Source organism: Numida meleagris, chromosome Z, assembly GCF_002078875.1.
Source record: "Numida meleagris isolate 19003 breed g44 Domestic line chromosome Z, NumMel1.0, whole genome shotgun sequence".
Taxonomy (NCBI): Eukaryota; Metazoa; Chordata; class Aves; order Galliformes; family Numididae; genus Numida; species Numida meleagris.
Window position 1 is genome coordinate 54,617,333 of NC_034438.1, and position 24,403 is coordinate 54,641,735.

At 40.3% G+C, this 24,403-nt stretch overlaps 1 protein-coding gene across 7 annotated transcripts; it reads left to right on the forward strand.

Annotated features, from left to right (window-relative positions):
• On the forward strand, window positions 8,192–22,898 carry TMEM38B (transmembrane protein 38B). Of its 7 annotated transcripts, none has more exons than XM_021381115.1 (7): window positions 8,219–8,360; window positions 8,525–8,739; window positions 12,826–12,982; window positions 16,968–17,152; window positions 18,209–18,296; window positions 20,337–20,454; window positions 21,487–22,898. In XM_021381115.1, the coding sequence occupies exons 2-7, from the start codon at window positions 8,643–8,645 to the stop codon at window positions 21,694–21,696; spliced, it is 855 nt and encodes a 284-aa protein (XP_021236790.1). In that variant the 5' UTR covers window positions 8,219–8,360; window positions 8,525–8,642; the 3' UTR covers window positions 21,697–22,898. The 7 variants fall into 7 exon arrangements, with proteins under 7 accessions (XP_021236789.1, XP_021236790.1, XP_021236791.1 ...); XM_021381116.1 differs by having other exon boundaries at window positions 8,552–8,739; XM_021381118.1 differs by lacking the exon at window positions 8,525–8,739 and adding an exon at window positions 11,133–11,323 and having other exon boundaries at window positions 8,226–8,360.

Sequence of the window (24,403 nt, forward strand, 5' to 3'; positions counted from 1 at the left end):
TCCCTTCTCCTCCCCCCAATTAATTCCTATGCTTTAATACCATCTAAGAGTCCTTAGTGAGAAGAGGATCTGCTTGCTATGCAGGTGCAAGTTTTCAGCACCACAGCACAACAGCAATATCACCCCCTTCTGCCCTCCTCAGGGCTTCTCTTTGTGAACCACTTTTTCTTTTTCTTCCTTTTCATCTTTACAACCCCATGTAGCTAATCTGATTATGCTAATTTGTACTTCATGAACCCAAACACTGTAAGGGATCTGTGGAGGGTGAGCCGGGCTGGGGATGAGGGTGGTGAGGACAGGATTGAGGGTGTGGGAGGGGGGAACAGACCATTGTCTAATGGGTTCAAGCTAGTTAACAAAAAAAGCTGTCTGTATTGTTAGACAAAGCACACTCTGGGTAACCCCTTGCTGCTCTTGACAACTTAGAGTGTTCAAGACTGGCCTGCGTTACTGAGCAGAAAAGGGAGCATGGAGAATATACAATGAAGGCGCACAATGGAAAGTCTGTTTCCTGTTGAACGTTGCTTTTCTTTCTCCTTAACTAATCCTTCCCAGAATCCAGTAGTTGAAGTATGGTCCACGGATTGTTAGTCAGGTGGTAGCTATGGCACTAGACAGCTTCTGATACAACCTCATCTGTCCAACTAGAATAATGGGCAATGAGTTTTCAGGCATGTACACACAACTGTAAATATGGAGTCACCCCTGCAGGAGCTGACAATGTCCCCTGCCTTGTTTTACCAACGTTATCTTTGCAATAGTTGAAATTGTTCAGGAAACTGTCTTAAAAGCCTAGATAAATCTGTTTTTCAGGATTAAAGCAACCTTATTGTAGAGCTTAGGCAATCACAGAATCACAGAATTGTTAAGATTGGCAGGGGCCTCCTGAGATTGTCTGGTCCAGCACTTCCGCTCAAGCCATGTCACCAAGAGCTGGCTACCCAGGCTTGTGCCAGTCAGACTCTGAATCTCCACAGGCTGAGTCTGTAACCTCCATAGGAAACTTGTTCCCATGCTTACCCACCCTCACAGTAAGAAAATCTTGTGCTCAGATGTGTTTCAAGTTTTTAATTCATGCCTGTTGCCTACCGTCCTGTCAGCAGGCAACAATGAGGAGTCTAGGTCCTCCTGCATCATTGCCTCCCAATACACATTTGCACACACTGATGAGATTCCCCTCAGACATTTCTTCTCCAGGCTGAACAGTACCAAGTCTCAGTCTTCTTCTAAAGAATATGTCCCAGTTCCTTAATCATCTCTGTGGCACTCCAATGGACATGCTCCAGTAGCTGTATCTCCCTCTGGAGAGCCTAAAACTGGATGAAATACTCCAGCTCTGGCCCCACCAGTGCTGAGTGGAGAATCACCTCTCTCAGCCATGATTGTTGCTTAGGATACTAACACTGCTGCAGCACTGGAGTAAGCTGGTGCTTAGGATGGTGAGAACATACACAATTCCACCACTGCTTCTGCTAACCATATTTATCACAAACTTGAAGTATACTTTGTATTTCATGTTGGAAGGAGGTATCTCATTTTCACACATGGCAGAAGTGCTGCCTTTTGCCTGCTGAGATTACAAGAGAGGGAAGGGGGCATTACAACACTTCCAGCAAGAGATAGGCCTGAACTTGCTGTCCCTAAAACTCTGGAGAATGTTGTTTGCCTTTTATTAGCCAAAAGAGTATGTGAAAATACTAAGTGTTTCCTTAATGTCTATACTTCATTGTTGTTTACTTTTGTTCTGCACTCATTTCAGGCAGAAATTCAAAATGGTGGTTTCTGAGACACAATTCCTTCATCTGCTAAAGATAAATTGTTTGCTGTTGGGAGAGAAAAGAGGACATGGAAGGAAGACATTTGCTCTGCACTCCACCTTAAGTAGCATGGCTCCAATTCATCATGCAGAGCAGACTGTTCAGTCCTGCAGCCCTGAGCAGAATGTTTTAGGACACCATTTTATGAAAGCAAATGGAGGAGTAAAAATGACTGTCTTAAAGCTGTCATCTCGAGTTCAGTCTTGGGCTCAGCTGTATTTGCACTATGTTTCAGAGAAGGCATTACATCTAGGATATTTGATAGGGTAGGAGACATCTAGTATCTTGCCAGCATTGCTCCTCTGTATCTTGAGATCTCGTTTGCTGAACATGACATGCATTACTATATATATATATATATATATATATATATCAGTATTTAACAAAACTAGCTCTAAACAAAATCAAGAGTGGAATGACTAAGCAAAGGAACAGAAAAAAAAAAACATCAGGCAAGATTAACACATTAAATACAAATACAAAAAATATGCTTTCTGAAGTTACCACATGTTGATTGGATTTCACATGGAAATCTCCTTTGTTTTTCTTTTCCCTGGGAAATACTGAAGCTTATAAGATATGAGCCAAACCAAATAGTGTTTTTATAAGCTATGCTACATTGTACAAAAATACATCCCATTAAACAAACAACTTGATATGTGAGACACAGTAATCCCAGATCTTTTGCTTCTTGAAGGCCAGATTTTGGAAAGTACAGAAATGTCTAAAACTCTCTGACAGCTAATGAACTTTAAAGACCTAGGCTTCTGACCTACTGATACATCCAACACAGACAAGATAATGCATGTAGCAGGGCTTTAAACTAGATTTGATGGGGGAAGTAAATGTACTTCTGAGTGACAGAGAAGAGCCAGGGAACACTGTCACTTTAGGAAGCAAAGAGGAAAACCTCCCCCAAGAAGTTAACACAGCCAATAGCCCTGCTGAAGTGCCTGGGAAATACACAGTATGGAAAATAAGGAGTACGAAATGGTAGCTATGGTGCAGTTAGATAACTATGACCTAATTGCTGTCACAGAAACAGGGTGAGATGAATCGCACAGCGGGAATACTATGATTGAAGGCAACAAGCTTTTTATAAAGGATAGGCTGGGCAGGAGGGGCAGGGGAGTGCCCTCTGTGTTAAGAAGTGGATAGATAGCAAAGGTCTCCCTCTGAGAAACAGTCATGATTAAGTTGAGAACTGTGGGTTAAAATTAGGGATCAGACCAATAAAGAACATCTGGTGGTTGGGGCCTACTACAGGATGCCTGATCAAGGGGAGCCTGTTGATGAAGCCTTTTTGTTTTAGCTACAAGAGTGCTCGCAGGCTCTCATCCTGATGGGGGATTTCAACCCTTGGATGTCTGCTGGGAAAGCAACATGGTTGCAAGCAATCCAAGAGACTCTAGGATAACTTCCTGGTCCAGGCTTGGACAGAGCAACCAGGGGTGAGCTGTTACTGGACCTGGTACTCACCAATGTGGAAGAGAATATTAAAGAGGTTTAGATTAGGCTGCAGTGACTGTGCTCAGGTTGAGTTCATGGTCTTGAGAAATACGGGCCTGGCAAAGAGCAGAGGCAGGACCCTGCACATCCAGAGAGCAAACTTCCAGCTGTTTAAGGAATTATTGGATGGGATCCCCTGGAAAACTGTCCTTAGGGATACAGGAACTGAGCTGGCAGATCTTTAAGGACACCTTTCTGAAAGCACAAGAGCTTTCCCTTACCCTGCTCTAGGTGGCTCTTCTTGAGCAGAGGTTGGTCCAGATGTACTCCAGAGCTCCCTTCCAAGTCTAGCCACCTTGTAGTTCTGTGAACAGTGCTGCAACCTGTTTAAGTCATGTGAACAAAGCATCCAGTGATACATTTGGGGTTGAGAAATAAAGAAAAGTATGAGTTCAAGCCCACTCTAGAAATCAGCTCTGTTCTATAAGCGTAGCTCTGTCAAAGAACGTAATGGCCTATGCAGATGTTTAGCACAACACTGAAACCTAATTGGTGATGAAAAACCTGAGCACTCAGGCATCTAGTGACCATTTCTAGAAGACCTACATCACTGCAGCCAGGGTGATATCTTCTGAACCTGAACTCAGGCCTACAAAAATTCAAGTTTACTACTGCAATAAAAGTATAAAACACAAAGACTGTGTAACTCAGCCATAAGCCCATGCTTTGCCTAATTGTGTGGACATAATTTAGGAGTATACACTAGTGAGTTTCTGGATAGAGGAAGGAACATTGGCCATAAGCAGCTGCAGCTCCAGTCCCAGGCTGTATCTAGGAATCAACTGCTGCTTTAGAAGTTATAGGAAGAAAAAAATTTAAACAGATTCTTAAATATGTGTGAAAACCTCTTTGGTTTGAGGAAGGAGGCACCTGAGGTTGATGCAAATCTAAGCAACTCTGCTACTCAGCTAAGAAACACTTTTGTATCTCCACTTTGCAGTCTAGATTTGCATCAGCCAGCATTCAAGGAAAATAAAGTGATGTTACGTTAGGAGATAAATGGCAGTGTTAACTTCCTGTGCTTTCTTCTGGCAGGTATTTTTATCAAAGCACTTTAGCAAACACTGAAGAAAAAAAAAACAAAAAACAAAAAACAACCTTAAAAGAGACAGGAGAAAGTGACCTTCTGGAGAAAGAGCATGGAAAAGAAGGACAGTAATAACACAAGGAAATATGAAGGTGGAAGGTGTACAGAGAAGGTATGGCCTGAGCATTCACGTGTTCATTGAACGCTTGCAGAAGAGTGAAGTAACAAAGACATCAGAGATGAACAGTCAGATTGTGAATGAGGTTCTGAGAGAAATGGGATACTAAGACCTGTACCAAACTAAGACTAAATGCTGAGAGTGGCATGGATCAAGCAAGAAAATAAGGAAAACTGGGAATACAGCGGTGAGGAATCATAATGAAAGAAATAGGCAAAGTTGATGAATACAGGGTGCTACAGAGAGAGGAAAGAGACAAAAATGTACTAGAAGATCAAAATAAGAAGCCTGAGTGAGATAAGAGACTGCTGGGAAAATGGAGGGAAATACAAATGAGGCAGAGAGTTATGGAGCAAAGGGGGAACTGAGAGGACAAAGATATACAGCATTGTGTGCAGATGACCACAGATCATGAGTAGGGCAGGGTGGGAGCAGACAGTGGGAGTGTCCATTTTCATAAGTAGCAAAGACCCACAATTTAACCTGGACTGATTTTGATGAATAGACTTGACTTAGAGAAATCTAAGAAAGGTGAATAAATTTAATCTAGCAATCCACAGAATATGAATATTTCAATTTGCCTTGTTTTGGAAAGTGGGGTGCAGGTGTATGAGTTGTCAGACAAACTAATGATTAAGTAAGTTCTCCTCTTTTCCTAAGGCACCATCTTTCAATTCCAAGTCAGTGTCTGTAGAATCCCAGTCATTAAGAAATAAAACATTAAATAAGCATATTCCACATTTAGCACTAGCTTCAGCAGCAGGAAACCAGGTCATGCTTCCATGCTAGCAACACAGACATCCTCTTCAAAAATTATATCACCTTAATTGCCATAGGAAATGAATGCAACACTATGACTCAGGTATGAATACTGTAGTTCAGATTCTCCATGGCTTTTGTAAGATGTAGGGAGTAAGAAGTAACGGATCTCATGTTCTGTGAAGACTAAATATGTAAACTTGCATTCACTTTGATACCAATTTTCTTCACCATTTCACTCTGCTACTACCCAGTGTTACATAGTGGTTTCAGCTTTGATTGGAATCAACTAATAACAACTGTTCGTCCAGGATCAGTTATGACATGCAGGAAGGCAGCTGTCAAGAACAGCAGACAGACATGCGATGCCTCAAACTTTCACAGATGTTTTGGAAGTTAAAATGTGGCAACATCATAAATAGCTGGAATGTGTTCCGAAGAAAATTCAGAAAATATTTGTATGAGTTTATCATTATTGGACTGGAAAAAAACATAATCCTGCCAAAAAATACTTCGGCACATGTGGAAGCTGGGTTGCTAACCAGCAAGAGTCTAGAGTAATGTATACTTTTTTAAGGTAATACTAATAGTCCTTGGGCAAAAGAGTCAGGTCAGGCTTCTGTTTTGTTTTTATGCTGAGATTTACACTCATGCAACATGGAAGGCCAGTGATATCCTGGGCTCCATCAGAAGTGAGGTGGCTAGGAGGAACAGGGAGGTGATTGTCCCTCTCTACTCTTCCCTCGAGAGGCCCCATCTGGAGTACTGCATCCAGGTCTGGAAAGGAAAGATGTGGAGCTGTTGGAGAGGGTCCAGAGGAGCCCACGAGGATGACCAGAGGGCTGGAGCACCTCCCCTGCGAAGACAGGGTGATGGAGCTGGGCTTGTTCAGCCAGAGAAGAGAAAGCTGCAAGGCGACCTCACTGCTGCCTTCCAGTATTTAAAAGGGTTCATAAAAAGGAGGAGAACCAACTTTTTACAAGGGTAGACAGCGGTAGGACAAGGAAGAGTTGTTTTAAGCCAAAGGAGGAAAGGTTTACATTGGATGTCAGGGGGAAGTTCTTTTCAGAGAGAGCATAAGGAACAGAGAGACTGCTGGCACAGGCTGCCCAGAGAGGCTGTGGATGCTCCGTCCCTGGAGGTGTTCAAGACCAGGTTGGATGGGGCCCTGGGCAGCCTGGTCTAGTAACAGATCTGGAGGTTGGTGGCCCTGCTTGTGGCAGGCGGGTTGTAACTTGGGGACCCTTCCAACCCAAGCCATTCTGTGATTCTATGAACACAGCAGAATACCCATCAGCCCATTTTAAAATTTCTTATATGCACAATATTCTTTTTATTATCTCACTCAAAGAAATGAGGGAAGAGAGATTTGTTCTTCTAGTTCAAAATCAGAAAAACACAAAACTAATGTTTTACTAATACACACATACAAAGAGTATCTAGCTCATAAACTAACGTCATCTTTTCAAACTGACAAAGATATCCCAGCATCAGACTATTTGGTCCAAGGAGGAACAGGATTATTTAAGAGGTGCTTATCCTCTGTTACCCTTAAATTATTCCTAAAATATCTGTGACAGCGGAAAACAAATGACTAATTTAAAGTTCTCTCATTTCTTATTCTACTTTTGTTACACAGAGTGTGTTCCTTGATCAGTTTTCTCTTTGGTTGGCGCCTCTGTCCTCGTGAGACAGTTAATTGATACCCTGAATGCTCAGAATTCTCTCACTGATTATCAGTAGTGTAGCTGACATGCAAATCTGGGAGGCATGGAAGGTGTTTACATAAGGTGTTTACAATCCCATCAGATCATGTAATATATTAATCAGGAAAAGGTTCCACACCAGAGGGCAGTGGGCATGGAACAGGCTGCCAACGGCAGTGGTCATGGCGCCAAGCTGCCAGCGTTCAAGGAGCATTTGGACACTGCTCTCAGACAGAGTTTGAGTTTTGGGTATTGCTGTGTGAAGCCAGAAGCTGGACTTGATGACCCTTGTAGGTCCCTTCCAGATCAGCACATTCCACAGTTCTGTGTTCAGCAAACTTAAAGAAGCCGTTATTTTTATTACCTGCTGGTACTGGAGGTGGAAAACCCACCAGAACTTTTCTCAAGTGTAGCTCTGCCAACATGTTTCCTACCTGTCACTGCGGCCTGTGGCAATCCACGCTAGCCAGCTGCGCTTTGGAAAGAAAAGCTTCAAGTGCAGCAGAGCCCCCAGAAGAGGATGCTGCATGGATTTGAGGATCTGAGCAAAGATTCAGGCAGCTATCGCCAGATGTGCTGCATGAAAAGACGAGTAGTTGTGCTAGCATTTCAGAGAAGCTGGGTTTATTTACGAGAAGGGTAGGCACAGCAATACGCATCTCTGCGGAGTAAACATTGCCACCGTGCACATGTTGCTGGCCCACACTTAGATCTTCTTTCATGTCACTCAATCTTTGTTGCAGCTGTTGGCGGTTTACTTCCCTCCCCCTCGCTGATCACACACAAGACAGCCTGAACAGCCCTCACTTCCCAGAAACGAGCCTGATGCCGCTCAGTGGCACAACGCAGTACTGCAAGGAGCAGAAACGGCACGGTACTTCCACAGCTTGTGGGCAGCGTCACTGCCTCCAGAGCACCTGCCTGGAAATCTTCTGCTGCCGCAGCTGCATGGGAACTCAGCAGGAGACAAAAGGACACCAACCTGGTTTCTGCCAGAGAATGCAGCTACCAACGTATCACGTTTTACCACCCATCAGCTGTGGAAAGTAATATGCTGCTCTAGCAAATAACTGGCTTTCGTGTCTGCACTCAAGCACAGAAAGAAATAAACAGAGAGCAAAACAACTAAAGCAAAATTCAGCCGAAAAGCCGTCGCCGACTACCCAGAGATGGACGCGCCCTCCCCCGCCCACGTCCCCCTGCTCCGCCCTCCGACGGGGCCCGGCAAGGGCCATGCTTTCCCGGAGCGTCCGCCGCCATGGAGCTGGGGCAGGTGCCGTTGCTCTTCTCCCGCCTGCCCATGTTCCCCTTCTTCGATCTGGCGCACTACGTGGCCTCCGTCATGGCGCTGAAGGAGCAGCGGGGTGAGCGGGGCGAGGGGTCCGCGGGGAGCGGGCCGGATCGCGTTGTGCCCCTGCGTGGGGAAGGCGTCCCGCAGCGGTCTGTGTGGCGCACGATGGGACGACGCTTCAGCTCTGGCTTGCTCTTTTCTGGAAGATTGCTTCCACTGTCACTGTTGTGTCCCCAGACCCGCTTCTCCTTGTCCTAAGCACAGAGACCGCCTTGTGTTAACGCAGCCACCTGTGGAGTGACTTCGGGCTGAGCTGGCGGAGGGGGTTGTGGAGCAAAGCGGGAGCTGCTGCCTGATGCAAGTTTCGAGGCTCAGCACTCTGTTTACTTACCGAGACCTGACTCTTTGGTCACTTTTGAAGCTTGTCAAGGTGAATGCTTGCTTCCTGCTGAGTAAGTGCACTTAGCTGGCTGTAAAGGCCAACATAAAGTGCTGGCGTGTGCTGGCATTTTCACCAGGGCTTGTTGCTACTGCTAAAGTTGTTTCTGGGTGCTGACATGCAACACTTTAATACATCTCTCCCATTTAAAGATGAACTTTCCATCTAAAGGTGGTTATGATGCACTGCCTTTAGACTTTCTTTTGAAATGGACACTGAGGGGAGGGACCGAATGGGAGGAATTGCTGGGCAGTGCTCATGTTGAGTGTAGCGTAGCTTAAGTGGGACATCACTTCAGGACAGCAAAAGTATTGGTTTGTGTTTTGTTTTGTTTTGTGTTTTTTTAATTTTATTTTCAACTTAGTAGCTGTAAAGTTCAGAACTTTTGAGTATCCTCTAATACTCAGAATTAGTAATTGCAGTGACTGCATGCTGGTCCTTTGTTTGCTTGCAAGCAGTCTGAATATTATATCACAGAATCATTAGGGTTGGAAAGGACCTCCAAGATCTTCAAATCCAACCAGCAGCCCGTCCCACCAGGCCCATTGACCACGTCCCTCAGTGCCACATCCACACGGTTCTTGAACACCTCCAGGGACAGTGACTGCACCACCTCCCTGGGCAGCCTGTGCCAGTGCATCACCGCTCTTTCTGAGAAGAAATTCTTCCTAAGATGCAATGTGAACCTTCCCTTGCACAAATTAAAGCCATTACCTCTTGATCAACTGAAATGGCAGCTATTGTGAAATAGGGTGGATAATATTATCATCAATGTATTATTTTCTGGGTAGTACTAAGTATTCTCAGAAACTCAGACGGTCATTCTCTTTCACACACGGATAATTAGGCAGCGATTAAGTCTCTGATTGCATAGGAAGCATGCAGTCACATCGCAGCCAAGTTTGTTTTATCCCAGTTTGCATTTCATTAAATTACCAACTGCTGAACACCAGATTGGGTTTGGGTATTTTTATGATGGATGCGCACATGCTAACTGGGAATTTTCCCAGTCCTTCTAGCAAGATTTTCTTGCTCTCTAGTGGGTACTGATGAACTACAGCGGAGACAACCAATGTGTTGCTTTGCACATCAGTTAAGCTAAGATTTCTTTCTTAGAATCATAGAATCATAGAATCGCTCAGTTTGCAAAGGACCTTCAAGATCATCAAGTCCAACCGCAACCTAGCCATACTGCTCTAACAACCCACTGCTAAATCATGTCCCCGAGCACCACATCCAAACAGTTTTTAAACACATTCAGGGAAGGTGACTCAACCACCTCCCTGGGGAGCCTTTTCCAGTGCTTAACAACCCTTTCTGTAAAGAAGTTTTTCCTGATAACCAACCTAAACCTCCCCTGGTGCAACTTGAGGCCATTTCCCCTTGTCCTGTCACCACTGAGAAGAGACCAGCCCCGCTCTCACTGCAATCACCTGTGAGGTATTTGAAGAGAGCAATGAGGTCTCCCCTCAGCCTCCTCTTCCCCACACTAAACAGCCCCAGTTCCTTTAGTCGCTCCTCGTAAGACATATTCTCCAAGCCCTTCACCAGCCTTGTTACCCCTTTTTGGACCTGTTTAGTACGTTTCTTAGCATGTTTGGGGGTGTTTAGTTAACTGCTTGTAACTCCAGATGGGGAGCTTTTGGGGGGCATATTTTCTTGGGGGAGTGGAAGTAAGGGGAGGGGGACAGAAGAAGACAGAAGTTGAGGACTGAAGATATGCCGCATTTGGAAGGCATGTGCTAGTTTTTGTCTTGAAAGTCTTCTTAGATGGGATCGATCCAAGTTATCTGAGGAGAGCTAATGCTTTTGGCATACTTCTGCTAGATTAAATCTGGCTGTATGAATTATTTAACTTAATTCACGGTATGTACAGTTCAGGTGGAGTGCTGGGAAAACTTTCCCAGAAGTCCTTCTGGTTTGATCATTAGATGTATTCATGGTATGTATTCTTGTTTGCCAGTTTAGAACATGTTATGAAGCTTAAAGCAGATCTTATCCTACTTAGAGAATGACCTGGCAAAGCTTTCTATTAATATCATCTAGAAATAATACTTAAAACTGCATTCAATGATAATCTTTGTATTTTGAAACCTTATCTTTGCTTTCTAAAATACGCCATTTGCAGGACTGGTGGCCTTTTAGCAGATAATATCCTTCATGGTTGTATGATGCCTCATTAGTTTTTCACAGTATACTAGAGGACAAATATAAATGACTCCTTGTTTTAAAACCATGTGACATACTTAAAACCTCGTTTATTTTCTGAAAGCTACACCCCGTTTGTAATTTAGGTGCTAATATAGGCTTTAAATTAGCATCAGCTTTTTTTTTTGACTTGAATAATTATGTCTGAACTAAGAAAATTCTCATACTGACCATCAGAAAAATTCTATTTTTTTTCAGGAAGACACAGCACTTGGAGTGGTTTTCTTTCCTTCAGTCAATAATCTTACCAAACACCTGGTGAAGTGAAGGAAGCTTTCTTTTCATTAGCTCTCAGCTGTGCTGTGTCTGGGGAGGGAGGAGTGCAGTTCAGTGTTCTCCAGGAGGTCACTAATAAGGTGTTAAGATGATTACTTCTCTGCTAATGCCAGGTGAGAAACATACTAATGAAGGAGAGGTTGGTGCAGACCCACCTGATGATGGATGGAATGTAAGATTTCTTTTGCACCTGGTCTAAGAGGATAGTAATTCTCATGTGTGGAACCTCCGATGATAATATGGTTACCAATCTTGCTCCGAAAAGAGATTACTGGGCAGATTACATTTGGTGTTACATCAGGCCAGGAGTTAAAGCAGTGCATAATGCAACTGCTGATATATTTACTAGCAGCATCATGCCCTTGTAGTGCAGGATCCCGTCTGATTGATGATTTATAGTGACTGCTGCCATTGTCTGGGTTTTCTTGTTACACTGTAAAATTTGGAATGTTTCTCCTCTTAGTGTTCTCTTTGTGCTGTAATACTGCACCAACGCTTAAAACTGGAGCAATCTTGTTAATAGTCTTGTCTAAAGTGAAATATAGTGAGAGTGCTGTATTCTCTTTGATACATTCAAGCACGTTATTTTTGATGAGAACCTTCTTTTCCCACAGAATTCTTGTAAAATGAATCTACTGAATCATTAACCAAATGCTACATTTCATTTTAGGGCAGACACTAGTTTCATCTTTGCTTTTGTGACCTTCAGCCTTTGGACTATGAAAAATGCAGTTAGTTCAGGCAAACAGAGCCCTGTGTCTTTATAAAGGGGAAGATTTGAAAGTGGTGAACTCTTGAGGTGGAAAGAAATAGTCAAAACAATGATTTCAAGATATTTCTGGCTTTGATAAATTGTTATTTCCCCTTAGAAATGGTTAAGGTTTCCTTTTTCTTTACTCCAGCATGATCATCTGCTGTTGAAAAGTCTTCTGGTATAGTTGAACTGCAATTTAAAAAGCAATTAATTTTTAAGATTTTAAAGATAAAACAGTGAAGCTTTTAATAACAAGTGAAGCTTAAATTTATTGTATGTCTTTGGGCAAACATTTTTGCCTGGAACTGCAGATGAAACAATATTTGCTCAGTAATTTTGGATAGCACTTCTATTTTACCCAGTGAACGTTGTTAGGAGGGTGCTAAGAGGAAAAACAGTGAAGTTGAATTAAAAAGCAGAAATGGAACTTGTAGAGCAATCTTCAAAACGTAGCTGTAGTAGTACCAGTCCTGTTTAGGTCAGCAAAGGCAACTGCATATTCTTAATAAAAATTCAAAAGCAACTTTACAACAAATTTTAAACAAACCCTCTCAGGCCATACTTTGAAAGCTGTTGCTTACTGGTAGCAAAATAGTTAGACTGAACCAACCCACAAAAGATGCTGAGAGAACACAATGTCATTTTTTCACTTTTATTTAGGTAGTGTACGCTTAAGTCAATGTTGTAGGAAGTTTGCATTTTGTGAAGACATTTTCTGTGAAGGCCTGCAGGTTTGTGTAGGGTTTTCCGTGATCTAAACGAACAGTGTAGGACTGTGTGACTTGAAAAATACTGTCTTTTAAAATGTAACACAATTCTCAAATGTTTGCTTCATTTACCTATCTTTTCTCTTTGCTTCAGGAGCTGTGGAAGTGTCAATCCGCAGTCCAGTTGCTTGCTGGTTTAGTGCTATGCTTTGCTGCTTTGGTGGATCTGTTTTGTCTTCCTTGATGCTTGGAGAACCTCCAGTAGCATTTTTGGCAAAGACCACGAATATTCTGCTGGCATCTTCAGTCTGGTAAGCAGCCACAATTGAGTCAGATGAGTATTATTGATTCTGAGGAAGCTGTACTTTGACTGTAGATGGTAAGATTCTATCATCAAGCTTAACTTAGAAATATCATGGATTTAGATGCTCTCTCTTCATCAGAGAAGTCACTGCAGCAAAGTAGCTGGTTTGAACCCTTTCTGTAGAAGTGAAATGTTCATAAAACAAATTGTTTTATAATGAAATGCTCAGTCACTGCATTTTCCTTATATTTTTATGGTATTCCTTCTTGAACAGATGCTCCAGGATAAAATGAACTTCAGTTATTGCTTTCCTGGATATAGAGAGGTCATAAATGCCATCTCGTTTTTCCAGTGGTAGCTTTTGAAGACCAGAATCTGGCTGAAGTAACCTTCTTTCTGACCTTTTTTTCCTATCTTTTGCCCTTTCCCAAATTGCTTTCCCAAATGGATGGGGTTGTAGTAAAAGCCAATAGAGAGCTGAGTGGGAAGTCAGGTATGTGAACATGGCAGCAATTTGGCCTGTTTTGAAGTTCATAAATAGTACTGGAGTTATTTTCATGTAAAGGTAGTGTTGCAGTGGAGTTCAGTTGTTCCAGAGATCAGCTTTGATCTTAGAAAGAATCCTTGAACTTAACAAAACTTGTGAGCAGCAGTGGATTCCTATTTTACAGGAGTATTAGCTGCTTGAAATCCTTCCTTGTTGCCTCTTAAGTTCTACAACTGCAAATTCATAAAAACGAAAGTAAGTGTTTATATCTACATGTGTGTAGATATAAGACTGTGTTAGTCTTCTGGTCTTCATATTGCAGTAAAAGATGCAGACAAGTTTAATCTAAGCAAATCAGTGAGATGAATAACCTACAATTAAACATGAATTGGTAAAATGCTTACATAATCAGCTTCTGGTTTATATTAGTCTGGTGTGGGCAGCATGACTGCTTGTTTCAGCAAATAATACTCGAGTTAGGAGGTGTCTTATTTTCAGCTGAGACAAAATTGTTTTCTTCAGGGTGTCTGGTATGATGCTGTGTTTTGGTTCTAGGAGAAAAATAACGTTGATAATACACTGATGTTTGTAGTTGCTGCTAAGTAGTGTTCTACAGAGGCAATGCTGTTCACAGCAAAGGGCCCAAGGATCTTGGTTGTCCTAACTGCTGCAGCTCTGTGGCTGCTCCCAGTCCTGTGATGCACCCTATGGCTGCTCCAGCCCCTGCAACAGGTCCTGCAGTTGCTCTGACTCTTGTGACAGACTCTGCAGTTTTGTAGCCATTCTGATAGACCCTGCAGGTGCCATGACCCTCACAAGCAGTCCTGTCACTCCAACCCCTGTGACAAGCCCCATGTTGGGCGCCAAATGGGCTTTTGTGGTTTAACCTGGCAGGTGGCTCAGCACCACACAGTCGTTTGCTCAGTCCCCCTCTTCCCAGTGGGATGGGGGAAGGAATTGAGAAAAACAAAGTAGAACTTGTGGGTTGAGATAAAACTGTTTACTAAGAGAAAAGGAAAAAGATAATTATGACATATACATATATATATGTGAATGCATATAACAAGTGATGCACAAGCAATTGCTCACCGCCCCCTGACCAATGCCCGGCTAGACCCTGAGCAGGGGAAGAGAGTGAGATGAACTCCCACCCCCTTCAAAACTCCTTCCACTTGATGTCGTATGATAGGGAATATCCCTTTGGCCAGTTTAAGTCAGCTGTCCTAATTCTGTTCCCTCCCAGCTCCTTGGGCCCTTCATTGTCAATGGCCTTGGCTCTGTACAACACTGCTTAGTAGCAACTATAAACATCAGTGTATTATCAACATTATTTTTCTCCCAGAACCGAAACATAGCATCATACCAGATACTCTGTAGAAAACAATTCTGACCCAGCTGAAACTTGAACAGAAGGACAGGTACAGGGAACATACTTTCAGGTTAATGTGGGCAAACATGACTTGCTGTGCTGAAATAAAATGAGGTTTTAATGAGAACCTATGAATGTTATGAAACTTGTTAAGTGTTTAGTTTTGAGTTCTCTCTCCATTAGTATAATAACTTTAATTCTTGATCTCAAGTCACATGAAGCAAAATTCCCCAGATCACACACATAAAACTGGAAAACGAAAGGGGTTGTGCTGTGCTCCAGAAATGCTCCTAAATAGTCTGTGGGACAGTGACATCTACTGTTAGCAAGCTTTACTAACAGAAGTTAGAGACAGAAACCACTGAATCATAGAATTGCTCAGGCTGGAAAAGACCTTCAAGATCACCAAGTCCAACTGCAGCCTAACCATACTACCCTAACTCTAACAACAGAAGTGTGGTGGAGTAGCTGTGCAATTTCAGTTCAATCCAGTTATCTATGCTTTGATGTCATAAACACACGTTTTGCAAGTGTAAATTAATTCTGGTTAGTGTTGCGTATTTATACATGACTTAAATGGCTATTTGCAGTAGCCATTAAAATACGTGCTATATATACATCTGTGACATACCAGCTGAAGCTTGGTTGCTGCAAAGGCAATAGAATTTACAGTAGGAGATAAAGGAAGAAATTGAAGCAGTTGAAAATAATGCTACAACTTAGTGCAGGAGCAATACTTCGCTACTAATGTAAATTCCAATAGCTTCCTTGTATTTGAGAAATAGGCTATTACGTGCTTCAGTCTGGGAGGACTTAAAGAGAAAAAGCCTTATATGTTTTCGGTGATAGCTCAAGATACTATACATATTGCAGCAAAAGGAAGTACATGTCTAGGATAGGACTTCAGCTAAATTGTGCCTTCCTATGAAGGAAGCATCCTGGCATTCTGCTGTTAAGGATGGGCGTTATTTTTGGAAAAACACCTAACTGTTCTCATGCTTTCTAATCTCTAACCAGGAAACAAGACTGACTCTTCCTGGCTGTGGTGTGTTCTAGCCATTTTAATGAAGGGAACTAGGGAAAGAGGTGCATCTCGCTGCCTGAGGAAACTGGGAGAAGATGTAGCCTTTGTAGTTCTTGGTAGACTGGATTGAGCTCAGAAGCCTAAAACGAGAGGCTTATTTTAGAAAAATTAAAAAGTAATCTTCCTATCTTTTAAAGGTTGTCTCTGCCTTCACTTCATTGTTGCTGTTTTATTCTTATTCTGAGATAATACAGATGCATAAGCTTTTTTTTTTTTAACTTTTTTTTTCTGAGGAGACCTTGAATGTCTGCAATTTGCTTATGACTGAGGAGATAAAGTAAAACATCACATATCTAATCAGAATTTACTGTCAGCTGAGGATTTCATTGTTAGACACCTTTATTTTATTCTGAAAACAAGCTGATTTTTTAAAAAATTAAATTTTAAGTATACCTTCAGTTGTTTTGTTAATACTGTGAAGAAAGAAATATGCTTGTAATTGGCAAGCTGGAAAAGCTAGAATCTGTGGTTACTAAGATGTGAAATAGCTTTGAAAATAGCTGTGCATTTTGTCTGGTGTGATACTAACTAGTGGAGGCATTCTTGCTGAAGTTATGTAATTCCATGCACCTTTCAGTATGCAAGCATACTGTCAGCACATAATTTATCATCCTGTCTTACTCCTGGGGGTAAAACAAAACAAAAAGCAAAACAAAGTCAGACAGCAATTTCATAATTTGAATCATCTAAATATAGTATGTAAACTGTAGAACCATTGCTAAAAGGAATTTCAGGAGCTGGACTCTTAGGATTCTTGCGGGTTCCTTCTAACTTGGAATATTCTGTTAAAATTTAAGCTCTTTCTGATGTGCTTTAATGAATTCTTAGCTGGGACAATGAGGCAACAAGAACAATAGCAGTGTTTCATGATTTTGGTAGAAGAGCTCAAACATGCTCAAAAGCATTTTAGATTTGTTATATACCTGCAGTATAAGACACTGAACTGTCAGTAGTGTATCAGGTATTGCAAGTCATGTTCAAGAAATATCTAGTGAGTTTGTTAGCAAAAACTTTTGAACACCAGTAACAGGTTTTCTCAATGTGATTTTCAGGTATCTTGTGTTTTACTGCCCACAAGACAAATTCTACCAGTGCTTTGCGTTTCTGCCTCTTCGGCTTCTGATTGCAGGAATGAAAGAAGTGACTAGGACTTGGAAAATAGTGGCTGGCGTTGCACATGCAGACAGTCATTTTGAAGATGCCTGGCTTGTCATGGTAGCTGTGGGCTGGGCCAGAGGTAACACACATAACAACTTCTTCTGATGAGTTATGATATTTTGGAGTGGTATTTAAATGCCTAGCCCTTCAGCATAACTCTAGCACTGTTCCTTGCTGTGGTGAATATGATAGTCCTAATACAGTCTGTTATCCCCTCAAGGGAGAATTCTGTGCAGCAGCTTTTCTGCCTGGATAAGAGTGACATTGAATGACTTTGAGGGAAGTTCATCTTCTCCTTTCAGAAGGTCTCATGAGGACTTCTAGGATGGGCAGTTGATGGCAGTAAAGTAGATCTCCCACATAGCTTCACTGCTGTCACTAACCTTTCCAAAAGCATGTGTCCTCAGAATTGTTTTTTTTGCATGTGGCTGAAGAAGAAAGCTTGTTTTCTTAGCCTTTTTTATTGCTAACATTAGCTTATTTTAAACACAGGAATTACCCTTCTAGCCTGCATACTGTCTTGGAATCTACCTTCCTAACAGCTATATTTATAGTGACAGAGTTAGAACCACTTCAGGTTATAGTGCTGCAGATCTTGATTCTATTTGCTTGATGCTACTAGGCTTTGGGAAACAAAATGTGTTAATCTGAAGAACTATCGTATTAACTTTTTCAGGTGATGATACAGATCAGTCTTACTGGCCAGAATCTCTAACACCTGCTTATGTTTTACCTTTTTGTAATACAAAACACACATTCACCTTCTCTTGTGGAGGATCCTCCTACTTTTTACTGACATTCTCTGTACTTACATGCTGACAAGCAGAATGGAATAGTATAAGCTTCTGTAGAGATTTACTTCATCAATTTAAGCACTTGTTTGCAGCGATCAGTGTGTCATTTCAGATTACTGCATAAAGGTGAACCTGGCGTTCTTCCTAAGCGGCAAAAGCTATGAGGTTTCCTATTGGTCACTCAAGTCATGCACATATGAAAGATTGGATTATCTCTTTAAGTCTGAGCTTTGGGTGCCACATTTGGCGCCTGGTTTAACAAGTTGTGCTGGAGCAACAGTAGGCTGTGCAGCAGTGGTAGCATGCCAGTGGAGGCTTACTGTTAATCTTTGGAATTTCAGGAGCTGGTAGCGGCCTAATCTCCAACTTCGAGCAGTTGGTGAGGGGAGTGTGGAAACCTGAAACAAACGAATTACTGAAGATGTCCTAGTAAGTTTTTTGAAAACAAATGCAATGTGTTTACAGCTGTTTTACAAACTTCCTGTATTGACACTCACTTCACATTTAAAAACCAAAATTTGAAAACAAACAATAGAAATGTTTATAATAGGTGCTTGGAATGTATCTTGTGAAAGATTGGCTGTTGATCTTAGGCAATTTTAGCATATATTTTGGTCATTTTGGGTTTGCAGCACAAGAATACCAAATGGGAAGAAGTCAATAAAAATTATGACTAAACAGTGGTTGGAAGTTGTTGGAAAACGTTCTGGAGGGACATGGTCTTCAATCCAAAATGAAAATCCAGTGGTACCACAAATACATGAATAAAGTCTTTGTTTTTAGTGCACATTCTGAACATCACAAATATGGCTTCCTTTGAATACTCTCTTACTTTCTCTGCCAGCACTGTTTTCCTCTAAAGATACTGATAATTTGAGAAAGTGCAAACTGGTTATTCATTATAGCAAAAAATGAAGCAACATGTCTTTGCTATACTGCAAAACAAGAAATGTGACTTCTCTTCCAGAAGCAAAGAATGGGAAAATTGCATGGCTTCCAGATCAAACAATAAAATAAATATTGAGACAGGCTAGAAAGACACAAGACAGTGTTATAAGCTGAGATAAGCTCTTTTTACTAACATGGTAAAATATTTCTGATCTTTACCATGTGACTCAAGTCTTTAGAAGTACTAATTTAAAAAAAAAAAAATCTTGCTTTTCTGCAGCCACTATTAGCAACTGAGAATAGCAGAAAACAACTTAGTAGCTTTTCCTTCATAGAAAACTTTCAAGATTATATGGCTTATGTTAGTTACATTATGTGACTCACTCTGAAATTCCAAGTGTTTAGAATTACTCTCCTTCAGTCAGTGGCTAGGTGGTTGCAGTTTTTTTACCAAACTTACAGAAGATAGTTGTTACTGTCAGTAACAGTAATGTACTTAAAGGTGCAGCATTAGAACAGCATTTACAGATTGGCATATATCCCGCTTTTCCGTGGTTGAGGTGGCTCAAAATAGCTCAAAAAGTTGTGGGTTTTTTTGTATATATTTTGGTTTAATAAGCGAAACATCAGAATATTAAACAGAAATAAGATATGAAGTTAAATGGATAAAGCATTCTGTAAACAGATACCATACTTTGATTGGTTGTTTTTTTTTTTTTTTGACTTCCTAAGTAGGAAGTGGATGCAGAAAATCTGTGTTACTGCAAAGACAGTGAAGAATTTACCTACAAATAGATCCTATGTGGTAACAGAAACATCATCCTTCTATTGTAGGTGCAGCTTATTGAATGCGTAGAATTTTTCTGCCAATGTTTTAGTGTTCCCTCTTTACATGACTTCATTTAACTGACGGAAGATCTCATGTTTTCTGACTGCATACATATCAACTGAAGTACCATCATTATGAAGTTAGATTGAAGATGTAAATCTTTCCATGTTGCAAGTCAACACATCTATATTGGCAAAACTTGGTAATAAAGGCCTAGCTCAAGCCAACTGTCAGCTGATCACAACTGTAGAACTGGAGGAGTGTCATAATGGAATGAGACTTGGACAAAGTTGTTCTTTGACACCTTTGGCAACTGCTTGGAATAACTAACATCTCTAGTATAGGAGAGGAATGTATTTTTTAAGTCAAGTCTGAGTAATGCAAGATTTGTAATTTAACTCTTCAGTAAAATATATATTGCGAGAACAGGAAAAGGACCAAGTTGGTATGTATAATCTGAATAGAGGCTTTAGGATGTGTTTTGAGGAGAATTTGTCAAATGGAAATTTGTTGGGTGTATAAATCAGTGCTGAACTTGATGCTTGTCTATAATGCAGCAAACACAATAATAGTATATAAAGTGAAAGTCATAGTTTAATAGTAGTGTGGTTTTTGACCTTGTCACTGCAAGTATTCATCTGTTTTATTCAGAAATAATTGTGCATGCTAAGAATATTTATTGTTTTCCGGGCCATGAAATCTTTCAGTGTAGTGTAGGAAAGAGAAATTAACATTGTTTGTTTAATTTCCAGCCCTGTGAAGGTAACTTTGATAGGAGCAGTTCTCTTCACTCTGCAGCATAGCCAGTACTTGCCAATAGCAAGACACAACCTCATGTTTTTATACACCATCTTTCTTGTAGTTTCCAAGGTAAGAATTTGAAAGTGTTGCAAATAACTGATGAAAAAATTACCTTTTTTCAGTCCTCAAACATTACACCACAAGTTATAAAGCTTGCTTCTAGGAGGGGAGGATGGCTTCTGCTGAAGTCTTAAAACAGTTTAGTCTTGCATACATAAGCAGAACAGAGGACCTATTCTAATACTGTTCAGCATATGGAGTGGGATGGAATCATGAATTTTGGCCCCCCAGTTAGGCCTTTGTGACCATGAACTCAAACAAAGTTGCTGTTTGTGGGAAGAAACTCTCCTATTCTCTGCCTTTTGCTAGCTGCTGAATGCTTGCCTTATACGTGCAGTCATCTGTGGGTTTGCAAAACAAACCAAATAGGTTTTTGTCTGTATATGCGTGCCACATATTCTTACAGGGCTGTAAAATTAATGCAGTTAACACATTAAAGGTGAATAATGATATTTTCTTACATAGCATCATTTCATTTCTGTCTTTGACTCGTTTAGTCTCATTCATTTCTAGGATGATGCTTATCTTCACGATTATTAGCTAATAAGAACGATGTAGCCTGTGTGTTAGCATAAGTCTACCAATTTTAAGAGCTTCAGAGCTGCTGTTGAATAGACTAGAGAGCAGAATGGTTGTTGTCAGTCTCATTTCTGTGAAGTAGTTGACAAGTTTAATTCTCAAGAAGTTGCTTTAGGGAGCCGAGACTTCAAACTAATGCTCACAGCTCTTCACCTAAACAAAGAAAGGCCTTGTTGTATGGCACCAAAAATGATTTTCTCTAAGGATGATTTTAGTAAATCTATGTACAATTTTTTGTGTACATTGCTTGCATATCGTTTTCTAAAAAGTGTAGGTCAGAAAGAGAAGCATTTGCTGATGATTTCAAGCTTTAGTAAGCATGTTTCTGTTCTTGATAACATGAACTCTTTGTGCTCATGTTGCAAGTTAGAAGTGCCATACACTGGTTTAGCATTGAACTTGTTTTCAACTACTGTGAGGTCACTAAAACTTATAATGCAACTTGACTGTTGTTTCTCGTAGGTAACAATGATGTTGACAAGATCTGCAGCTTCTCCATTTGCTCCCATTGAGTCCGCATTAGGCCATATGTTCTTTGGCTTGCAAAAACCACCATCCAAAGTGAAGAGTGAAGGTGCTTCATCTTCCAGTGGCTCTTCAGTCTGTGACCAGTCTTCCCCCGAGCGGTCCTGTGATGGTGTTAAGAAGAGACAGGCAAAGAAAACAGAATAAGTAGCTTACAGTACTTGATAACTTGTGAAGATGCTTGTATTTTAGATGAGGCTGACAGAAATATTTTTTTAAAGAAATTTATTAGAGATGAGATTTGGGCTGTATAATATTATGGTGTTGTTTGCCTTCAGAATGTTTTGTATGCTTTTGGAATGTATCCAGATGTCTAAGTGCACATATTGGATTTCTAAGTCAAAAAATTCACATTTTTATAGTGCTTTTAAGTTCAATAATTTTTGTATTTATTAATAGCTTTAAATACTTAGATGCTAAAATAACTTTCAAAATGTGACAGTCAGCTTTGCTGTTTTTTTCTGGTATATCACTTGTTTCACTTCTCTTTTTTCTTCTTGATTCTCATGTTTCATTTGGATAACACAGACTTGCACTGTCAAATGTTCACAGCACAATGTCCCAAGTAGGAAAGCCTGAGTAAGGCTTAAACACATTGCACTGTAAAACTACAAAAACATAGCACAATAATGCCTTTAATTACAAAAGTAATGGAATTACTGTTTCAATTCCCACTACACTGGTCTAGACTATCATCAGTTATTTAAGTCAATATTTTTTGCATTTTTTTGTATTTTTCAAAATAAGAATTACCTGGCACTTTTAAAAATCTTTACAGTTAGAAAGTAGAAGCACTTCAGTATTTTTCTTGTAGGCTTACTTTCACGCTTTTTGTAAATAAGTGTTGAATATTTGGCTATTTTTTGTGTTATATGTGCGATTTTTTTTATGTTGTTTCTATTGTCTTTCATTTTGACTGGGATTAGACATCTCTTTGCTCGCACTTTTATCTAGGCGCAAGAAGTTTTTTTCTGTTCAAAGTTAAACAAACTTTTTTAAAAAAAGAATACTGGACAGTACATATGCCTTGTTTATCACGAATTATGCCCTGTTATACATGCTGTTAATACACACAAATACTATTTTCTAGCAATTACCTCTGGTGCTACTGAGGAAGAACAGTTACTACCAAAAGCACTAAAAGTATTTATTAATGTATGTTGGTATTTGCTGTGTCCTGCTCATTGCGTCTTTCTGCAGACAACATGGAACAGTTGTCTTACACACTTCAGAACTGAGGTCTTTAATGTTTCACAGATGCTGCATTTCGTAAGATTCTAATGTTTTCAGAGAAGTCTTTCATTTGATGTGCCATTTTTAGTATACATTAAACTGTTTTTACAGAATGAGATTCTTTGTCTTTGGAGAGTGCTGGTTTGAAGAGAATTCTTGAACAAAAGGACACTGGTTAATCTTTGTGCAGGAATGCCAAGGAGAATGCGGAGGAAGATGTGATTTGAAAAGGCAAAAGTTCTAGTTCCAAGTAGAAAAAAACTGTCGCCAGTGCTGTACTTAAAAAAAGAATCTAAGAAATTTCTTATGCCTGTCAAGCTACATTTCCCTGGTAGTGACCAAAGACACTGACCTCCTTAGTCTGGAATTCAACTGTATAGAACTGTATGCTACCTCAAAAACAAAGTCAGGTATTCATAGAATCATAGAATCATAGAATTGCTCAGGTTGGAAAGGACCTTCAAGATCCCAACAATATTCAACGCAGAATAAAAAAGAACCTCCTATTCTTGGGACAAAGTAGTAATTACGTTCTTACTGTTTCACAGTGTAAATCTATCCAGTTGTAAATGCTTGGAGTCACACTTCCAGGGCGTCTTAGGGGTTTGTTGTTAGGACTTACGGATATTCAAACAAATGTGAAGCAACCAACTCTCTACTTAACATTATCAACTAGTTTATTTAGTAACATCAGCAAAAGTTGTAGTCTACTGTTCTTAAAACTTCTTGATGTATTTTTGACTCTAATTGAATTCTGATATGAAATTACATAGCTGTGAAATGCTGGCCGATAACTAGCTACTCTTATCCCAAATAAATGTGAAAATGCACTTTGACTATCCTCTAACAACTTTGCAATTTGAACAAAAATATATGGCTTTGTATTCACTCTGTACTTAAAAACTGCAATACTAAAAAAATAGGTTTTCTTCTGTTCTACTGAATATTTCAGTATATACAAATACAAAGCATAATATATTGTGTATTATTAGGAGAAGGAACATATGCTGAAGGAAATTCTGTGGTAAGCACCTTGAAAAGAAACCTTCATGTTTAAAGATCTCACAGGCTTCTGTAGAATGGATGTTCCAAAGAACTCCACACTGAGTTACATGCTAGTATAATGGGAATTATTAAGCTATTTTTTAGCTTAACAGGTTGTTTTTTTTTTAATATAAAAAGATAACCAGTTGCATATGGTTTAGCTTGAATTCCATAGGAGGCTTTAATACAGTGTATCCAGGATGCCTTAAATAAACAACTATTTTCTGGCTTTCTTGCTGGTGCTTCTGTATCTGCTAAATGTCATTGTGAGGCTGACTGGTAAGAAATCCTTTGTAGTATTTTGTTTTGGGTAAAGAATGTCAGATTCGTCAGAACTGCATATGTGAACTAGTTGCCTGTATCTAATTCTAGCACTAGTCTGATAAAATTAGAAATAGTTACTTTGTTTGCATGTAAAGGCAGGCTTGAAAGAGTTCTGGCACCAGCTCACTCTGGGCTGGGAAGGCTGACACCTGGTTAATTCAGTGGCTGTTCTTGGCCTTCATTTCTCTTAAATATGCCCAGCTTCTGTAACAAGAAGTACCCTAAGATGTAATTCACCAGCAGAACCAAAGTT